At 21.1% G+C, this 21,577-nt stretch overlaps 6 protein-coding genes across 6 annotated transcripts; 3 read left to right on the forward strand and 3 right to left on the reverse strand. All coding sequences in view use genetic code 6, as the record gives it.

Moving 5' to 3' along the window:
• The first annotated feature begins 660 nt into the window (after positions 1-660).
• On the forward strand, positions 661-1,787 carry TTHERM_00105230 (CAAX protease self-immunity protein). Its single transcript, XM_001012273.2, has one exon. The coding sequence runs from the start codon at positions 714-716 to the stop codon at positions 1,605-1,607; it is 894 nt and encodes a 297-aa protein (XP_001012273.2). The 5' UTR covers positions 661-713; the 3' UTR covers positions 1,608-1,787.
• Positions 1,788-2,588: 801 nt separating this feature from the next.
• On the forward strand, positions 2,589-2,990 carry TTHERM_000105239 (transcription initiation factor TFIID 23-30 kDa subunit; the record flags this gene model as incomplete). Its single annotated transcript, XM_012796636.1, has 1 exon — positions 2,589-2,990. One exon carries the CDS (start codon positions 2,589-2,591, stop codon positions 2,988-2,990), a length of 402 nt encoding a protein of 133 aa, XP_012652090.1.
• A 2,002-nt stretch (positions 2,991-4,992) lies between these two features.
• On the forward strand, positions 4,993-8,546 carry TTHERM_00105240 (transmembrane protein, putative; the record flags this gene model as incomplete). The annotated part of the gene is made up of 8 exons (XM_001012274.2): positions 4,993-5,850; positions 6,240-6,337; positions 6,491-6,622; positions 6,679-6,989; positions 7,043-7,159; positions 7,403-7,712; positions 7,764-7,881; positions 7,941-8,546. 8 exons carry the CDS (start codon positions 4,993-4,995, stop codon positions 8,544-8,546), a joined length of 2,550 nt encoding a protein of 849 aa, XP_001012274.2.
• Positions 8,547-10,082: 1,536 nt separating this feature from the next.
• On the reverse strand, positions 10,083-10,906 carry TTHERM_000105259 (hypothetical protein; the record flags this gene model as incomplete). The annotated part of the gene is made up of 6 exons (XM_012796637.1): positions 10,083-10,215; positions 10,287-10,376; positions 10,460-10,549; positions 10,601-10,693; positions 10,782-10,831; positions 10,883-10,906. 6 exons carry the CDS (start codon positions 10,904-10,906, stop codon positions 10,083-10,085), a joined length of 480 nt encoding a protein of 159 aa, XP_012652091.1.
• A 4,270-nt stretch (positions 10,907-15,176) lies between these two features.
• On the reverse strand, positions 15,177-16,424 carry TTHERM_00105260 (hypothetical protein; the record flags this gene model as incomplete). The annotated part of the gene is made up of 1 exon (XM_001012276.3): positions 15,177-16,424. The coding sequence occupies one exon, from the start codon at positions 16,422-16,424 to the stop codon at positions 15,177-15,179; it is 1,248 nt and encodes a 415-aa protein (XP_001012276.1).
• A 1,191-nt stretch (positions 16,425-17,615) lies between these two features.
• On the reverse strand, positions 17,616-21,068 carry TTHERM_00105270 (hypothetical protein; the record flags this gene model as incomplete). Its single annotated transcript, XM_001012277.3, has 8 exons — positions 17,616-17,784; positions 17,839-17,930; positions 17,986-18,263; positions 18,418-20,110; positions 20,342-20,518; positions 20,584-20,703; positions 20,761-20,810; positions 20,909-21,068. 8 exons carry the CDS (start codon positions 21,066-21,068, stop codon positions 17,616-17,618), a joined length of 2,739 nt encoding a protein of 912 aa, XP_001012277.3.
• Between the last annotated feature and the right edge of the window lie 509 nt (positions 21,069-21,577).

Consider the following 21,577-nt stretch of genomic DNA (forward strand, 5'->3'; position numbering starts at 1 on the left):
ATTATAATAACTTAATATGCAGATTTTATCAAAGTAGAATAATAAGAACCATTTGATAAAATAGCCTACTTCAAATTCAATCTTTATTACTAAAATATTTAATATTTTTTAAATCATTATTATGAAGAGCTTAATAAACCTAAATCGCAAAATAAAATAGTAAAAATTTCTTTGAAAAATACATTCATATTATTGATATCTCAATAAATGATTATGCTAATTTTATAAAATTTAATGTATCAACATTTAAAAAAAAAAAAATAAATATTTTTAAACCTCATTCCTCATCATTTTTATTTATAAAATCATAAAATAACATTAAAATTAATAACTGATCTTAGATTAATAAAGTAATAACTATACAAGTAAGTGATCAATCTTAAAAATAAAAAAATAATTTTGTAAAAATTAGAGAGTTTAAGTGATTAAAAAAAATTATCAAACAAAAAACATTTGAATATTTTGACAAAAAAACTCCCTCCTTATTTAATCATTCACTATTATTGATTTGCTTTCATTTTTTAAAATAATATTCATATATATAATTACACATTTATATTAATTTTTTTGTAAGCAATATGATATTTATTGAAAACGATTGAAATTTACTTATTTTAGGTTATTCTCACATCATTAGAATTTATTTTAGGAATAATTATTAATTATATTGCTAATTATATTAAACAAGGATAATTTAATTTTCTCACAAAAAGATGGATTAAGCTTTTAAGTAGAACTTATGGAAGTTAATATATTTAGAGATTAATATGGTTACTCCAATAATCATTATGTGCATCAGTTTGATTTACTTTGATATGTACACTTTGACCATCTTTCTCTACAATTCGATTTGTTTAGTTATAATGCCTGCAATTTACATTAAATTTATTTTGAAAGATCCAAAGAAAAAAGAGCTTTCATACTACTTTAGAAACAGATTGGAAAACCCAAAAAAGTAGATGATAGTTGGCTTTATTCTTTTTTCTGTCATATATGCTGCAATTGTTATTAATTATGATATCTGTGAGAATTATTTTAAAAAGGAGATAATTGATGAAATACATGTTAATTTTGATAAAAAAATTTTAAACTTTGTTGTATTGGTCATCATTTTTGGATTTTGCAATCCTTTTTTAGAAGAATGGTACTGGAGAAACTTTATCCCTCAAGCTATTTTTGATCTCTTAAATCATAGCTATAATAACGAAAATGAAAATTAGGATGACAGATTGGAGTAAGGCAGCGGAGAATTCCATAACTTTTAAGATAATGACTTAGAAAATAGAATTAATGATTAGTATAACTCTTAACTCGAATATAATGTAGAAAGTAATAGACCAACAAATAAACTTTCAAATAAGAATGTAGAAATCTTTCAACTTCTTTATGCCTTGCACTATTCAAGTTATCACTTCTTTGTTGTCATGCACATCACTAATCCCTACTTTGCCATAGCAGGTACTCTTGTAGTATGGATAGCAGGTAGAGTATTCTTATTGATTAACAATAAAGTAGGTTTCATAGCAAATGGACTTGCTCATATGGGAGCTGACGTTGGGTTTTGCACTCTTGCTCTAGTAATTTTCTATAATAATAAAATATTATGAAATGTTTTTGAAAAAATAAAAATATAAAAGACTCTTTTTAAAACAACAATAAAAAATATTATCAAAACTTAATTAATTAATATCTCATTTATTGATCATTTAAACTCTACCATTTTTTGTTATTCTTTGTAATTTTTATTCAATTACCTCTTAAAATAATAAAATCCACTCAAGTCAATTAATTATTTTAAATTTTATGTTTCAGCAAAAAAAATTTAATTATTTATATTTTTTGAACTAAAAAATGTTTTTTTTAACTAAGAAGGAATGTTTATTTAGTAAAAAAATTAATTATTGATAAACCACTTATAAGCTTAAAATGTTTAAACTTATTTTGAAAGAATATGAAGAAAAAATACTAAAACTAAATTTTGAAAAAATATGAAATAAATTTTTAGAGAATATTTTAATGAAATTAATAATCAATTATATTTTTTTATTTAACAAATTAGAAATTATAAATAATTTTTTTTAAATATAAGAAGTTTTTTTTTACAAACTTTTTTTATTATTAAAATTCATTTATTTGTGTGTTTTTAATATAAATTTAAATTATTTTATATCTTAGATAGCAAATATAAAACCTAAAAAGAACTATTTTAATAATATATTTTTTGTGCTGCAAAATTTATACTCTTAAAAATATCAAACCATTTTTATAATAATGAGCTAATATATTTTTTTATTAGATTTTTAAATTATATAAAGATTTTTATTGAATCATTAAAAAATATGGTTTAATAGAAAGTTTAAAGAAATAATAAAATATTTTCATATCAAACTAATTTCAATATTTATTTAAATGTTGTTTTACATAATAAAAAGGAATTCATATTTTTTGTTAAAAAGGTGATTGTTTGGTTTTTGCTTAGAATTTAATTATAAAAATTAGAGCGAAAGATACAAAAATTTTTGATTTATTATAATTGATTGATTTAAAAAGTATAAAAATTTTTAGTAATTTATAAAAACTTTTAGAAAATGGAAGAATCAAGTTAATCTACTTTATAGCCATAAGATGTTGAGCCTAACAAGAAATTCGATTATTTGATGCAACAAATGGTTGACTATAATGCAAAAATTCCTCCTATCCTAGTATAAAAGATACTTGAAGAAGTAGGATTTGAAAGTACTGATGAATCAACTTATAAAATGATTGGCATGCTAACAGACAAGTTTTTAGATGAAGTAATTAACTAAATTCATTAATCAAGATATGTTCAGATGGATAAAAGAAGTAAAAAAGATAAAAAAAATAATAAAGACGAATATTCAAAACTTTTAACTTACGATTTGATAAACTAATTGAGGTAATACGGATTAAATATTTGTGAACCATATGCTTAGCCTCAACATAATCTTACTAAGAAAGAAGAAAAATGACACAATTTTTTTAAAGAATCTAAATCAATTAAACAATAAATTAATAAATAAATAAATAAACATAAGCATAGATTTGTTAAAATAAATTAGGTTATAATAAAAATTTAGCATCTTATAATTGTAATTTCTCTCAAAAAACTTTACTTTATATATAATTAATTATATTTATCAGTGTCTATTTTTATCATTAATTTTGCTGACTACTTTACAATCTTTCAATATTAGAAATTTCATTTTTAAAAATGTGCAAATTTGTAAATTAATACATTTTATTTATGCAGGTAATAATATTTTTTAATACAAAAAAACATCAAATAGAATAATTTTAAATTAAAATAAAAGATTATTTCAATATATTTGATTAAAAACAATCATCTTAAATATTTAATATACTTATTTTATATGGAATCATGATTGAAATAAACAATCTATCTAAATAAAATACTTTAAAGAATTAATTTAATTTAATAAAATGAAATTTTTATTTAGCTTGATTTTTTTGAAATATTTAGCTGATATTAGATTAATTTTTATGTTTGTAGAATTGGCATATGATAATCATTTTTTTAAATCAAATTTAAAAATCATAAGGGTTGTTTTGCCTTTCTAAACAAAACAAAATTTATTGTAAATTAAAAAAATAATTAAAAATGGAACCATTTTTCTTGTTAAAATTATTTTTTTAATAAAAATAATTAATTTAAAAACAAATAATTTTTCAGTAGTCTTTGGAAGCTTTAAAAGTGATTATGATAAGCTGTTTAAAACTATTTAGTATTTTTATTTTTTTGTTTTCATAATTAGCATATTTAAATATATTTATTTTTAAATGAATAAATAACAAATAAATTTTAAAACTAATGGTCATCAATTGAGAAAAAATATTATATTAATAAATCTTTTTCTTAACTAAACTCTGTAAAATATAAATTAAGTTTACAGGAAAATTAAAAAATTAGATTTGCTTGAGGAACATCAAATATATAAATTTACAGTAATGCCATCTGAAAAATACATATTTTGTTTAATTTTTTTAATGGATGAATAACAAATAAATTATAAAAATTAATGGTAATGAATTGAGAAAGAAATATAAAATTAACAAAATTTTTTTGTAAAAAACTTAAGTAAAAATATAAACTAAGCTTACTGAAAAATTATAAAATTTGGCTTTGTTTGAGGAGCAAGGAAAATATTAATTTGAAGTAATAACAATCAAAAAATTAAATCAGTCCTTTGATATATAATTTTTAAAAATAAACATAATCTCAGGTATAAATAAACTTTTGTGTCTTTCATTATGTATGAATCTAGTTATTTGTGTTAAATTTTTGTTTGCAAAAATTAAATACGGATTAATTTCTTAATATTTAGATTCTTTTTGTGTTTTTTTTTTTGCTAGTTTATATGTTATTATGTTTCTATGATTCTTTATTGATTGATTTATTTTTTCATTAATTTATTTATTTATTAATTAATGAGTATAGTTTAACCCATTAAGAATAAAAATTAGTGATGATTTTATCAAATTATATTGATTTTACGATCAAAAGAAAAAAAAACAGAAATATTAAATTTAAATAAAGATAACTAAGATACTCCTTTGTTATCAAATAGTGCACTTGTGCAGATAATAAATAAGTAAAAAATTAAAAGTTAGTCTTGCTTACTCAGTTTAAAAGATAAGTAGCAAAATTTAAGAATCTTTAGCAGGTTTTAGAAAGAACATAGGCATCTAGTCTTACAAAAAAGAAAAGAAATCTTCATTTCAATTTTTAAAGACAGACTGTAGTATATTTATTGAAATTAGATTATAGGAGAAGTAAAAATAATAAAATAAAGTGGCTTTAGAAGTTATTAGGTTTAGAGTAAATAAAAAGGGAAAGTTGGTTTGTTTGCTTAAAAGGAAGTTGCTAAGGGATAATATACTAAGTAATTAGGTTCAAGATAAAATATAATAAAAGCAAGTAAAAGGTTTTGATTAAATCGTTTTAGGCAAGAAATGAATAATCTTTATGTATTTCTGGCCTAGTAGGGATTAAATAGCTTTATATTAATCTTTGGTCTTTGTATTTGGAAAATTGTTTGGGTTGATAACTTTGATAATTATGTCCCAAAAGGAAATATTCAATCTGATTGTTAATCCTTCCTTCATAATAGAAAAGAAGTCTACAAAGCTGAAGGCTTTAGAGATATTATTTCATTAATGTTCAAAGCGATATCTGATTTTCACCCAAAGTATTGGATAGAAAACATAGGATTTGATGGATATTGCTATCTGTATTTATAGAGAAAATTTTTATAATTTTTAGGGTAAATTATATTGCTAGGATGCCTTATTTGGGGAGCAGGAACTTTGCTATATTCTTTGAATCTAAATCCTTATATTTATTACTATATAGATTCGATATTTCTCCCTTACAAACTCTCAATTTTTATGTTTACAATCAGTGCTTTATTCATCAATAAGCTCATTTATATAAGGAAGCATCTTTAAAACTAATTAATTGATACTCTTTTTGGAAAGACTAGTAGTAAAGGTGTTGATTGGATGAAATTGAGGACTATAATGGTAGAGGGAGTGCCATTAAATGATTTAAATGGGGAGATGTTAAGGCATAAAATAGACAATGATCTTCAAGATGAAGGAAAATATGCCAATGTTGACTAAGTTATGATAATACCTGCTTATTCAAGAATGCTTAAACTCATTTAAAAACTTAGAGACCTTGAAACTGGATAATAAGTCATGCATGGTGAAGTTCCTTTCCTAAGAAAAATATTTTTAAAGTTATGTGTACCAAGAAAGTATTTAGACAAACTCAGTTTTGAGAATAAAAAAATTTCAATTAAATAAAAGGTAGCCAGATTTTACTTTTTTTAAAACTTTAAATAGAACCTAAAAGCAAAAATTAATTATAATTTTCCAAATTTAAAGTACAGAATTAATTTAGTGTAATCGTGTTTTTAGGGGTATATATTAATTACAAATTAATGTAGGTAGAGTAATGCAAACCCTCGAATGTTACACTAATATTAGTCATATCAAATCATATTTTTTTGAGATTTAGAACTTAAAAAACTAAAACAAATTATGAAATCAAGGTTATATTAGTTACTAAGGATAATTAGTATAAAATTTATTAGAAAATATCATTTACAAGATACTAAAAGTTCATCTTTAACTGAAAAAAAATTTTTACTCATATAAATTAAAAATATTTTAATAAATATTTTTTTTTTAAATAGATTGAGCAAGAGACAAAAAAAAAATATTCAGGCTCTGGATATGCAATTGTAAACTTCGAAAGTATTGAAGCAGCTAAATTTTGTCTTGAGAAATATAGGTAAATTAAATAATTAAATAAATAAATACAGTTAGTAAACCTTAACAAAATGATTGTTTTAAATTATTTTTACTTTATTTATTTATATATTTTTTTATTCAGTAAATATTTATTTTGTATTTTTTAGGAATAAATTTTATTTTATAAAAATAGTCCTAATAAAACATTTCTTTAAGTTGCTTTTGAAGCAGTCAAAAATTGCTGCACAAAATGCTGCACTTCTACACATATTTCTAGAGCAAGAACACAGAGTATTGATAGCGATATGTTGGCTAATTATAAAGAGTATTCATACTTTGTTATTAAAATATTAATTTAAATAAAAATAAATTTTTAATTAGTTTTTCTATTATTTGCTATGAGATTCCAGATCCTGCAGATATTGCCTGGCTTAATTTAGAAGGTGAGCTAAGAGGAATTTAGTTTTGGAGGAGAATCTTGATAAATATTTTCTTTATATTTATGCTTTTGTTCTTTTCAACTCCAGCAGCTATTTTTGCATTCATTTAAAAGTATTTTAGAATAGATTTCTTCTAATTCGGATGGACTGATTACATCCCAAAACCTTTTGGTCCTCTACTTAAGCTTTATCTTCCTGCTCTAGTTATTGTGATGTTAAATCAAGTTGTTATCTTATTTATTGATTTAGTTAGTAAATTTTTTTCTTTTAAAATTATTTTTATAATTGCTAAAAATAAATAAAAGCTTACCAAGAAAAGTTTTAGAGACATTCAGTATTTCAAATTAGTATTTTCCGTAAATATTATCTCTATCTCATTTTCAATGTAGTTATTGTACCAGCTTTCTTTATGGCATCTCAAGGTATTTCTTAAAAATATTTTTATTTTTTTTCTTTCTATAATATTCTTTTATTATTTTTCTAATTTATTTATCTTTCATTTTTATTTGTTCATATTTTTTTATTATTTTACTCTTTAAAAAAACACTTTCGTTTAAGCTGTTTTTAAATCCCAAATTAATAATTTTTTTTCTCAAGTTCATTTAATTTTTTTTTTTTTGAAGTGTTTCTTAAATTTTAAAATCACATTTTTTAAATATGAAAAGATTCTTTGTACGAAATATTAATGGGAAATATTAAGGTTGATTTTAGACAAGCATTTGATAGATTATATACCTCAGATCATGGTATGGTCTACTCGATTATTATTTCTCAAAGTGCAGCAGTATCTGTTTTTGTTTACATAAACAGAATCGGAGACTTAGTCATGAACTATTTTAGTCCTTACTTGACGTATCACAAGAGAATTTTTTAAAATGATGATGAAAGCTATCTTAGAACTGGAGATGAAGTATTTTAGTATGGGTATTTCTATTCTTAGATGCTAATGGTTTTATCAATCGTTCTATAGTTTATGTAAAAAATATTTAGATTTTACTTATTAATGTATTAAATTATGATAAAAAGGCTTTCTTCTGGATGGGTTTTGGGATCTGGATACTTGTACTTCTTTTTAAGGCACTGTTTAGACTCGTATCTATTACTTACTATTCATACAAGGGAGATTGAAAGCTCTGGACTGATGGTAAATTCAATAAATCTTAAGCAAATTATCAAAATTAAATTATTAATCTAAAAAAATAGGTTAACAGTGCTTTAAGATATGCTATGATTGGTGTCTTTCTTTTCTAAATTTAATTTCTAATAGATTTTTACTTAAAGCAAGATTGGTACTAAATGGTGATAGCAGGAATACTGATTATGTTTTCATTTATTATATTCTTTATTTTAAGGTAACCTCTTTTCAAGATAGACTTAATTAAAGATGACTAAATTGATTATGCAAGATACAATAGAACTGAAATAAAACATGAATGGAGAAAATTGTATAAACATCCTTTAATTTTAAATCCATCTGCTTCATCTAGTTCCAAAGAAATAAGAAAAACAGGATTTAAGTTAAATAGACCCAACCCTAGTTAAAATAAAGGAGATAAGGTTTCAATTAAAAGCAGTCGTTAGAGCAGTAATTAAAATTCTAAATTATCAAGCAACATAAGAAACCAACAAAGAAATAGCTAATTTTCTTAAAATCAGTAATCTCAATTAACAGCTGCCAGCTCCAATAAATAAATAAAAAGTAAATTCTCTCAAGTTAAAAATGGTGGGTTTGCCACTGATACCGATAATGGAATTAATACTAGAGAAGATACAGAGATTTATTATAATAGTAAACAAAAATTATTTTGATAAAAAAATCAAGAAAAACTTAATAAATAATTTAATCTATTTCAAACCTAAAATTAAAATTTCAACAAAAAAATTAACAACACAAATAAAATCTTAAATTCTTTGCTTATCAAAAAAAGTATCGTCTCATCAGAAGTTTAATAATTATTTATATAACTTTAGCAAGTTTTAAAATCTTCTGTCTGCTATTTTCTAACACTCAATAAAAAATTAAATCTTAAGAATTTAAACTACCTCTATCTATAATAAATTTAAACAACAAAATAAATGCAAAACAATCAAAAAAACAAACAAATAAACAAATAATAAATATTTTTCCTTTGTTTTTATATGTAAATTTTATAATTTAATTTTATTTACTTTTTGTTATTTTAAAATAGATTGTTTATAATTTAATTTTAGTTATTTTTATCATTTTAAAATGTCTTTTAACTTTTTCCATTTTACATAATTTTGGTTTATTTTTACAATTTATTTTTTAAAGAATAAGTTTATTTTATATATCGATTGGATTGGTATGATTATATATTAAGTTTAACAATATACTTCAATTAAAAAACTTTATTTAATAATTTTTCTGACTATAATGTATTAAATTTATATTTTTTTACTTGAAATTATTCTATCCCTACAATCATTCTTGAAAATAATAACAAATTTTAGCAAATTTAAACATTGTAAGTTTAATTAGCAAAATCAAAACATAGATTTTCAATCTTTTCTTAAAAAACATAAAATACATTTTAATCAAAAAATTTAAAAGATGAATATAAAGTCAAAAATATTGATTTATAAATTACTTGAAAGAATGAAATTTAAAATCAATTTCTATGTTTTCATTTGATGAAAAAAAGTTTAAATTTGGAAAGTATTAATTAAACACAATTATTTACTGACAAAAATGGATTTAATCAATGAATATTTCATTTAATAAAATATGTGTTTGGTTAATGAGAATGGATTATTAATAAAAGACATGTAGAAGCAATTTTTGTATTTTTTGATAAATAAGTAAGTTAATAAGTAAGTAAGTTAGTAAATAAATAAATATATATAATTTGACATTAATATAATTAGTAATTATTTCATATTATAATTTTATATGCTAAAAAGTGTTTAGATTTAAATAGTTTATTGATTAATTGTTTTTTATTCTATTGGCTAACTTCGTTTTTACTTTTTAATTAAAAAATTAATAAGTTTATTTATCTTTAGAATAAATTTTATACTTTGATATATCTAAATGTAAGCTTAATAGGTTTTTGCAAACACTTAACTATTTGCATAAACTAAAGGCTCCTTAGTCTTATATCCAATTAAACCTTTGCAATAAAAATAAAAACAAAAATAAATTTAAATTAATTAAAAGTAATTAAACAATAAATTTATTGCTAAATATTTTGATTGAAGAACTAATCAAAAAAATTAATTTTACTAGAGATTTATGCTTAAATGTTTAAGGTTTTGACACTTTGATAACTCTTTGCCTAAATTTTCAGCATCTTATGGACTGATAGAATTACCACTTAGTTTTATTCAGTTAAAGTAAATTAATGCATTTAAATTCAATAATTAATTTTACGATAAATCTAATTTTAAGGTTTTAAGGTTTTAAAACTGAGATATTACAAATGCTAAGTCTTTTACATCTTCACTTATAAAATTCGCTCTATTTAAACATATAAAAATTTTTTTAGTTTTAACCAATTTCAATTAATTATATTTGGTAAGCAATTTTACCTGAGATTAAGAGTCATAGTTGTTATAGAAGCGCATTATTTTACTTGATTTAAAAATTCAATAACTTAATATGAGTTCGTAAAGCCATTTCTGTTAATTAAAATATTTTATCATTTAGTCAAAAAAGTATCTTGATAAAGCTAATAATATAACTATTTATTTCAAAATATTACTTCATATTAAGTTCTAAAGTTGTAAGGTTCATTTATAGTTTAATAGAATCTCCAAACTAAGATAAACCATAATAACAAAGTTAAGGATTCCTACAAATATTTAATTAAATTAAAAAAAAGATATAATGAATTGTTAGTTACTCTGATATATCTACTTCTAAATATTTGAGATATCTGAATTATTATAATTTATTAGTTATCTATTTAGCAATTTAGGCACTTACGATTTTTTATCTTTATTAAGAAATTAAGAAAGAAAGTAAGTAAGTAAATCAATTTAATTTGTTTTTAATTAAATTCTAATAAAAAAATTGAAAATTACTTAAAGAATAACTGAAGTGATTAAACCTGAGTATTTTTTTCATTTAAGAACTAATTTATTGAAAATTGTTAGTTAACTTATTTCTTTAAAAATAAATTTACTTAGTCTACAGCACCAAATTTCATTTGTTTTGATTTTATTTTTTGAATTTAAGTTATTTTAAATTTTTTTATTTTGAATTAATTATTAATTTTTCATAAGCTCAAAGTTAGTGTTAAATAGAAACTCTAGGAATGTTTTAAATTAAGATAAAAATTTTCTGATAAAAATTAAACAATATCTGCAAAATCAAAATTTTACTAAGAGATTAAATTTTACTGATGTAAATTAAGTTAATTATTTTCTAATTTATTAATAATTTCTGGTAAGGCATCAAAAAAAAAAAATTTTAATGTAAATTTTTTATCCTATATAAATTTGTTGTTTTTTATTCATTTTTCTGACTGATATCTTATGTATATTAAATAATTATAATGCTTTAGACCTCATTTTTTATTGAGATTGCGAAAAATTTACTTGTTAATGGAAATTGAATACCTAATTGATCAAATTCATCATAATGATTGATAAATATTAAAAAATTAATAAATTTGTTTTTTTGTTAAAGAAAAAAATAAAATTAGCTTTAAACAGAAAAATTTAATTAATTTTCTGATAAAATTTAAACAAATTATTGTATCTATTTTAAATTATTTATTTATTTAATAATTTCCATAGAACATTTATTTTAGATTAAATATACAAATTCTTGATATATTGAAATGAATTATACTTGTTTTTCTTCTTTATTTTCTCAATTTCCTTAAAAACTCTTTCAAAATTATTTGATTTTATTTCTTCGAGAAACTCTTTAAAAAATAGATTCAAGATAAAACTAATTTTCCCATAAATTGTCATTCAATATCATTTTATTTTGCTTATTCGATTAAATTTAATGATTTTATTCATCTTGCTTAATAAATATTAGGTGATTAATAAATTTTTTGTTTGAAACATTAATAAAATTAGTTGTAAGTAGAAAAAGTTAATTAGTTTTTCTAACTAAATTTAAACAAATGATCTCATCTATTTTAAATAAATTATTTATTAAATTTTTCTTTTGATAATTTATTTTAGGGTAAATAAATCTAATTAATTTCCCCATATGCTAAGATTCAATTGAATATCATTAAAATTATATTTCCACTATATTATTTAAATAATTTTTATGTTTTAGCCATAAATAAAGCAATAGAAAATATTTGAAAAAGAATTTCTAAATTATTTTTCAAGTCTTATTTACATTAAATTTTATTTATTATTTTATAAATTTTCCTATTTTTTTAATCAAAGTGTAATAAATACACTTTTCTTAAAATATCTTTCAAAATTTGAATGCAAGAATAAATGGATTAAAAACCTAATTTTTTGTTTAGATCGATTAACAAATAATTTTAAGCTTGGTAAATATTTATTAAAGATAAGAAATAAGGATAAAATATTAATTGATATGAAATTATCTTTGAATAAAAATACATATTTGATTTAAGAGAGTTATTATCATTAAAAATAAAAAAAGTGATTTTTGTTAATTGATATGAAATTATCTTTGAATAAAAATATATATTTGATTTAAGAGGGTTATTATCATTAAAAATAAAAAAAGTGATTTTTGTATTACATTTAATAAAATTAGAAAGTTATTAAATAAATAAATGTAAGTTGAAAAAAAAATTATTAGTAATTAATTGCTCATGATACAATTTTATATGTCAAAAAGTATTTTGTTTAAATAATTTATTAATTAGCTGTTTTTCAATTTATTGGTTAACTTCATTTTTACTTTTAATTAAAAAATAAATATTTAATAAATTAAAAGCTATTTTTTGTAAAGCCAATTTAATAATTAGATATATCAATGTTAGATGTAAACTTAAAAGACCATTGCAAAGACTCAACCATTTACATAAATTAAATGATCCTTGGTCTTATATCAAGTTAAACCTTAAAAATAAAAAACAATTAAAATTAATTAATTAAAAGCATTTAAGAATAAGTTATCTATTATAAATTTGAAGAAGAATTAATTTAAAAAAGTAAATTTTACTAGAAATTTATGCTTAAATGTTAAAGATTTAGGTAGGCAATCAGATAACCCTTTCCATAAATTTTCCGCACCTTATGGACTGATAGCATTCCCTCTATTTTTTTACAATTAAAGTGAATTTAAGCATTAAAAGTCAAAATTGTAAAGATAAATCTAATTTTAATGTCTTAAGGTTTTAAAACTGAGATATTAAATATGCAAAGTCTTTTACATCTTCACTTAAAAAATTTGCCCTATTTAAATACAAATAAAAAGTTTAAATTTAATACTTCAATTAATTAAATTTGATAAGGTATTTTACTTAAGTTTAATGATCTTAGTTGTAATAGAAGTACATTACTTCACTTGATTAAAAAACTCAATAATTTAATATGAGTTCATAAAGCCATTTCTGTTGATTAAAAGTAATTAATTATTTATTATTCAGTCGATATATCTCTTGATATAAGAAAAAGTATATTAATTTAAAAACATTACTTTAAATTGAATTCTAAAGTCGTAAGATTCTTTTGTAGCTTGATAGAATTTCCAAACTAAGATAAACCATAATTACAAAGCTAAGGGAATAAATAAATAGATAAAATTTATTGAATTAAATTTAAAAGGAGTTTAACCAATATTTACTCTGATATATCTAATTCTAAATATTTGAGATATTTAAATTATTATAATTTATTAGTTATTTATTCATCTACTTAGATGTTTTGAATTTTTTATCTTTTTTAAAAAATTAAGAAAGTAAATACTATCAATCCTCATTAATTAACACCAACCCCCCCCCAAATTTTAACCCTCTGAATGGGTCCATATTGACCTTGGCCTTGGAAAAATATTGGTAAGGGAAGTATTAATTAATGAAGATTTACGATAGTTATTTTTTCTTTTAACTATAAAAAAATAATTTAAATTTACTTAAAGAATAACTAAAGCAAAGAAATTTTTTATCATTTAAAAACTAATTAATTTAAAATAATTATTTATCTTATTTCTGTAAAAAATTAATTTACTTAGTCTAAAGTACAAAATTTCATTTAGGATTATATTTTTTTGAAATTAATTATGTGAATATAGATTTTTATTATTTTGTATTAATTCTTCATTTTTCAACAATTAAAAAAGATTATTTATTTAAAAACTCTAAGAGTATTTTAAGTTAAGATAAAATTTTTCTGATGAAAATTAAACAACATCAGCCAAATCAAAATTTACTAAGATCATAAATTTTACTAATGAAATCAAATTTTTTCTAATTTCTTAATAATTTCTGCTCAGGCAACAAACATTTTTATTCTAAAAGAAAAATTTGTTTTATGTTTTATGCTTTATGAAGTATCGATTATATTATTTGGTTTTTCAAAATTGAGTAGAAAATAATTATTTTGGATAAATTTACTTCAATTTGCTCAATTTATAAAAATCTATCTTATTCTTAAAAATGCTAAATAGAAATTGAATAATAAATTCACTTATTTTTAAACATTTCTTTTATATTTAAATGGTATTACCTGCTAATTCTTCGTAAACTGATATTATTTTGATAATTAAAAAATATTATTAGAATGTAATTTATTTTTTAAGAAGAAAGAAAGATTGATAAAATTTTTAAGTATTTTAACAATTTAATATAATAAAATCATTCTATAAATTTACAGCAGTTTATTGATTTTATGAAAATTATTCTAAAAAAAGCTAAATGAAAATTTATTAAATTCATTTATAAAAATTAAAATATCCTATCTTATTTGAATAAAGTTACTACATGTAATAAAATGATATACATATTTTAGTAATTAGTGAATGCCATGAGAATATAATTAGTGGTTTATATAGAATCAATTATATTGTTTATTTTTTTAAGAATTTAATAGAAAAAAAAGTCTTAAAAGATAAATTTTCATAAATTTGCTTAATTTATAATTCTAAATTAAAATTTATTTATAAGTTTTAAAATCTCTTATTTTAAATATTGATGTAAATTGTCTTATTTAATAAGCTGATACATTTATTAGCAGTTATAATATATAATAAGAATATTGTATATGTTTTATGTAGAATCAATTATACTAATTAGTTTTTTTTAAAATATAATCGCATAAAATCATATTTAAGTAAATTATCAATTTTATGAAATGCAAATTGCTTAAATTGAGTAAGATATTGAATAAAAAAGAATGCAATTAAGATTAATTTGAAGACTTAAAAAAAATAGAAACTACTTTAAATTGATAACTTAATGCATTGCATATTTATGTATCTTTTATATTAATTTATACAAATATATCTTTGTAAGCTGCTCATGTGTTTATTTATCATTCATCTTACTGTTGCTAATTTTAGGCAGCTGCTGCTTCTTCTTCTTTTCTTTATCTTTCTTCTTCGAGAAGTCTTTCTCTTTCTTCTTCTAATAACCTTTGTCTTTCTTCTTCTTCAGCTTTTAATCTTTCTTATTCTTCTTCGTACTGTCTAACTAGTTCTTCATCCCTTTCTTTTCTTTTATTAAGTGCTTCTGTAACTTCTTCTTCTTCAACTACTTCTTTGTTGATGTGTTTGAGTTATTTATTATTCATAATTAATTCTTCTTTGATTGAATGCTCAGTAGATTCTGCTAAGTCAGTACCCAGTACATTAATAGAGGTCAAATTAGGGAATGCTTAAAACAAAAAAACTTCTTTCACATCATAAACTTTAGTTTCTCTAAGATTTATATAATGCAATAAAGGTAGGTGAGGCATTTATTTTAATAGCTCCTTTTCTATTTAATCTTATTCAGGTCTTAAAATAATTCTTTTCTTTTCTTCTTTTTGTTAGTTTTCTTCTTCTGCTCCTTCTTCCCCTTCTTCCTTTTGCACTTCTTGTGGTTTAGTTGTATCCAAATTCTTAATCTCAGTCTTTCTTAAATGCAACTTCTTTAGATGTGGAAGATTATTTAAGTCATAAAAATTTGTAATTGGATTTTCTGCAGCATAAATCTATTCAAGGTTTCTCATATTCTGAATACCCTTCAGATTTTTAAGTTTATTCTTCTTCAAAATGAGAACATTAATGCTTTGATGTCCTGTGAAATTTTCACAAGTTGTAATCTCATTAGAGCTAAGGTTAAGTCTTTAAAGATTTTTTGCTTCAATATTTACAAGCTCTTTTATTTTATTTCCAGTTAAATTTAAATCCTCCAAGAAAGTAAGAGTATCAGGTACTCTAAATGCATCCAAATTCTCAATAAAATTGTTAGTTAAATTAAGATGAGTGAGATATTTAATACTAGTGACAGTGGAAATGTCTGAAATCCAATTATTGCTAAAGTTAATTTGACGCAGATGAGGATATTCGAACAAAATATTAAATAAATTTTTTATCTTCTTTTTTTCGCAGTTCATATTTACAAGTGCATAATTCTTTCCTGTCCAAATCTTGCCAATTCTTTCCAATCCTTTTTTTAATATTTCATGAGTAAGTCTTCTTTATTCTTCTTCTGGAGGATAAATATCATCTTATTCCTCATCAACTTCCTCTGGCTACACAACTTAACCTTCTTCAGCTTCGATTTCCTACTCTGACATGTTGACTTTTAATAAATATTTAGTAAAATTTGCCTTCTTCTACTTACTTACTTTTAACTATTCTAATTAAAATTTTATTATTATTGATTGCAAAGTATCTTATATGGTAATTCAAAAAAAATAATAATAAAGCTAAATAATTACTAATATTGCTGTTTCATAGATATTGTTTCTAATTTATTTTTTGGAGAGTTATACAATTTAGATATTTTCAAACGAAACCACAACAAACAATCAGTCTTCATTTATTGACTCATTCATTCATTAATTACTTATTTATTTTTAATGAAAATTATTTTTAAAATCTATTACCACTTTTAATATTATTTTTTTATATTTAAAAAAAAATGTTTATCAATTCAGTTATATTTATCTATTTAAAATACTTTCTAAATTTTCTTTTTTTTTAATTTATAAATAAACAAACATGCATCAATTTAATTTATTTATTTATTACTGCAAAAATATTTTTTTTAAAATTGAAATTTTTAATAATTTATTAATTAAACATTTATAAAAAATTTTACTTTGATTTATTCTATTAGAAAACTAAATATTTAATTTGTATTGGAAAGGAAACACAGTAAAAATTAAACTTTTATTAAAATTAATTATATATATTTGTTAATTTATAAAATGAATACTAATTAAGTTAAAAATATTTTACTAATTATTGAATATTTATTTGAATTAATTTTAATAATTTCATATTTGTAAATTTAATTTCGTTTTTTATACCTTTTTAAACACCAACTAATCTTAAAAATGTGACTAATTTTATAGCTAATTTGTAATCAATTTTAATCAAATAATAAATTATTTTAAATAAATTACTAAGTATTTTAAAAATTGTTTATCATAAATATAAGATTTTATGATTTTAATACAAAAGGATTAATTTAAATCTAAATTTTTATCGAGGATATTTTTTTTATGAAAGTGGATAATATTTTTGCTTAAATTGATAGAAAACTAAATATTAGACTTGTGTTGGTTGGAAAGTAAAGTCAATAATAGTTAAATTTATAATACAACAATATAAATTTTTAATATATTTATTTGTTAATATACATTATTAATGCTAATTATTTTAAATTATATAATTGAATGGAGGGAATATAAATAATCAAAATAGTGTTTTTATTTTTCATTAAGCAAAATTTGTTTATGTTAAAAGGATAAATGGATCGATCATAAGCGTTTTAAGCCAATGAATCCCTCTCCTTTGTCTCCATTTAGATAAACAATGCTTATTCTTGCTCTTGGAGGTAAGGTAAAGAACTCATTAACAGAAGTACCAACGATAGTACTTTCTTAATATTTACAATTTTCCTTTACAATTACATTGCCACTTATTGTTCTACAATTTATAAATTTAAAAATTAATATAAGTTGTTAAATTTAACTTTTTTACTTATAATTATCGTTTCCACAAACTAATACTGGTTCCCCATTTACTAATAATTAAATTGTAGGTCTATTTGAACTAAAGAACCCTAGTTAAATCTATTTTTTTAAAAATCATATCATAAAATATATCTATTTCATTATATAAAAGTACCTAATAAAGCCCAGGAGATACTGTTAATATGCTAGTTTTATTTTATTCCCACAAGAAATTATCCTATAAGGTGTTTACTATTTCAACTTCCCAAGGTATAGCATTACCAGATTTAAGCTATCCACTCTTCCAAATCCATCTTCCAACAATATTTTCTATGCACAAAGATTTATTTATAATCATTTAATCATTTTTTATCTTATCAACATCTTCAACAGAACTTTTTATATCTAATTCGTTATGGATTTCTTAAATTGAGTTATTGACGTCCTTAATGCCTAAATTTATTAAAAGTAAAAATATTAAATTTCATTTTTTTCTTTGAATTCTAAATCTATTTAAATTATAAAATATTCTTATCAATCATTCAATTAAAATTCATTAATCTATTTAAAATTAATATCATCAAGTTATTATCGTTTATGAATTTACTTGCTTTGGTATCAACGATTGAGATTACGTCTTTTATATTTGCCTTTAGAAGGATGTCTTTCTACATACGATCAAAAGTATCTTTGATAGACTTTATATTTTCATCAAAATCTGATCTATTTAGTTTAGCATCAGTCTCACTTACTAAGTTGTTGATAAGTTGTCTCATGACTTCAACCTCATATTCAGCGAACATCTTTTAAATTAATTGTTCTGCTTAATTGAGGTTTATTTTAGAGGAGACTGTCTTTTGATATTCTTTAAAATCTGCTTTCATCGAAATAGATTCTTTAAATTCTAACTCAATTTAATGTATTGATTAAAATATGTCTTCCTTAACTTAAACTAATTTAGATAAAAAGTCATTCGATAATCTATTAGCAAATTCAGTGAAGTCGTTTTTAGATTCAAATTATTCGTAGAGAGACTGCTTTAATTCAATAACTTCAGATTTATCTACCTTTTTTTAAAGCAATTCTTCGACAGATATTTTAAAACTCTCAATTTATTCTAACAGATTATTAACTTAGTTCTAGTACTAGCTAAAGATTTTCGAAGATTGAGCCCTCAATGCTGTTGAAGTGTCTTGATTATGAGTCTGACTCTCTACTCTTAATTCTTCTATTTATTATCGAATATTATCAATCTACTTTTCCACTCTCCTTTCAACAACTGTATTAAACTACTCTTCCTGAGAAGTGAGCATCTCTTTAAATTGTTTAATTTCTCTCAATAATTCGCTTTTAGTCTTTTATAAGTTGTCCCTCAAGTGCTCATTTTCTTATTTGCTTGAGTAGTTTTCTTCTTTCACCTTATCAAATTCCTATTAGAATTAAGTACTTCTTAAATTGAACTCACTGACATTAACCCTTATATTTTCTATTTCCTTTTTAAGATCCTAAATTTGCTATAAGTAATAATCTTGAATTCCTTTATTTTTATTCTTCTATTTTGTAGCTCTATTCTATTTTTTATATATGCCATCATCACTTTCATCATCTAAATCTTAATATTTATTTTCTAATTCATCATCATCGTTATCATCATATTCACCTTCTTAGCCTTTGTAATTTCTTAAGTGTTAGATACCTTATTCTTCATCATTGTCATCGTAGTCATCTTGATCTCTATTAGATTTTTTGTGATTTTATTTTTTGCCCTTTTGCTAATTCTATTTATTTTTACCGGCTCTCTTCACTTGTGTATCTTATTCAACATCGGCTTATTAGTCTTTTTTAACCTTCTCAGATATAACAACAACCAAATCTTCTACTTCATTTCTATCAAGTTTATTATCCAATAACTCAGTTATTTATTGAGCTATTTTGATATCTGCTTTTTAATCTAATAAAAGCATAATGTTTTACAATTCAGTGACATCTACTTTCTTTTCAATCAATACATCAATATCTGTTCTATTTGCCTTACGATGAAGAGCATTTGCAACACTTTATTTATTTGCTTTTGTTTCTAATGCTTCCTAAACATCGCTAATATTAGCTTTTGTATCAAGTTATCCAATAATAAATTCAACATCTTTCATAACCTAATTCTAAAAGTTATTATTAATCTAGCTTTTAGCATATTCCCTTTAAAATTCATCTAATCTAGCTCCTAAAACTTAAATTTAATCATTTAATTCATTATCTACCTAAGAATTAGATACAATCCTTTTTACATCATCTTCATTTGTCTAAAATTAGTTAAATAGTAAAAACATTTTAATTAAGAATTACCACAACCTTAATAAAAAATAAATTAATAAAATAAAAGTTGTTATTTTTTTACTAAACTATTTTTTTTTGATTCTAAAACTGCTTTAAAACATTTTAATTGTTTAATGTATTTGTTCCCCAAATAAACTTCAAAAAATTCAAACAAAAAATATTTAGTTTTGAATGAAATAAGTATATTTATGTAATACCTTTTAAGATATCTAAAATGCCACTTCCGACTTGAGAGCGTAATCCCTCAAGATAAGTTACACATCTTCAAATGCTATTTTATTGTCAACAGAAGTTGCCAGAGCAGAAACTTATCTGCCTACTTCTGAAACATTTGCTTTTAGAGATAGTCCAGTATTTAATTCATTTTTAGAAGCCTATTATTTAAATTTAGATTTTAGAATATGTTTTTTGGCCTTTTAATATAAAATTTATAAATTACTTTAGAAGAAATTTATTTTTCGAATTCTTTAATCATTTTTCCTTGTGATTTTAAAACATCTTTTACTGCTTTTAGAGTTAATTTAACAATTTCAGGAACTGCTTTCCATTCCTTTTAACCCTAACATTAATATCAATTAATGATTTTAAAATAATAAATTTAAAATTTTTATATTACTGCCATTAAGTCTTCAATAATAAGAGTTGAAGAAGGATCTAAATCTCCATCTTTTTTTTAAAAAAACAGTTATTTATTAAATAATACAATGATTATTTAAAAGCAATATTTTTCTAGCTTTTTGAAAATATCAATTGATATAAGTTACTTTCATCCTCATTTTAATATCTATAAGCTTGAAATGACTATTCATCCTTTGGCTAATATATGTTTTCCTATCCTTTTAAAGGTGAAAAAGTTTATCCAAAAGCAGGATTGCTATTAGATTGTTAAACTGCCCTAGCTTCTTTAATGGAATTACTTCTCATTATTCTTTTATTTATAATAACTAAGACTATTCCTCAGTATTTGTAATTTATTAATTTATTGGTTTTTTATTTTTAAATGATTGAAAATTGCAAATGATTTATTAATAAAAATATATCTTTAAATTATTCGTTTGATTCTTAGATGAATAATATTCCTATATTATTTAATTTCAAAAAAAAAATTAATAAGTTTTATGCATTTTACATTTAAATAAATGCTTGCTAAATATTATAAAAATCAATTATACAATCTATGTATCCATCTCTTTATCAACCTATATTTTTTTTCAATTAAAAAAAGAGGCATTACTGTTTTAAAATTCAAAATTTTCATCCACAGATGAATTATTATTTATTTTCAAACTTTTATTGTGTTCAAAAATTAAAATAAATCTCATCAAATAAAACTAAACTAAATAATTTTAATTAAAAAAAAATATATTTTTTAACTTAGAAAAGTAAAAAATGTTTATTTATTTGAAACTAAAATCTCAAAAATAAACTAAAAT

This window comes from Tetrahymena thermophila (genome assembly GCF_000189635.1).
Source record: "Tetrahymena thermophila SB210 genomic scaffold scf_8254716, whole genome shotgun sequence".
In the NCBI taxonomy this organism is placed as follows: Eukaryota; Ciliophora; class Oligohymenophorea; order Hymenostomatida; family Tetrahymenidae; genus Tetrahymena; species Tetrahymena thermophila.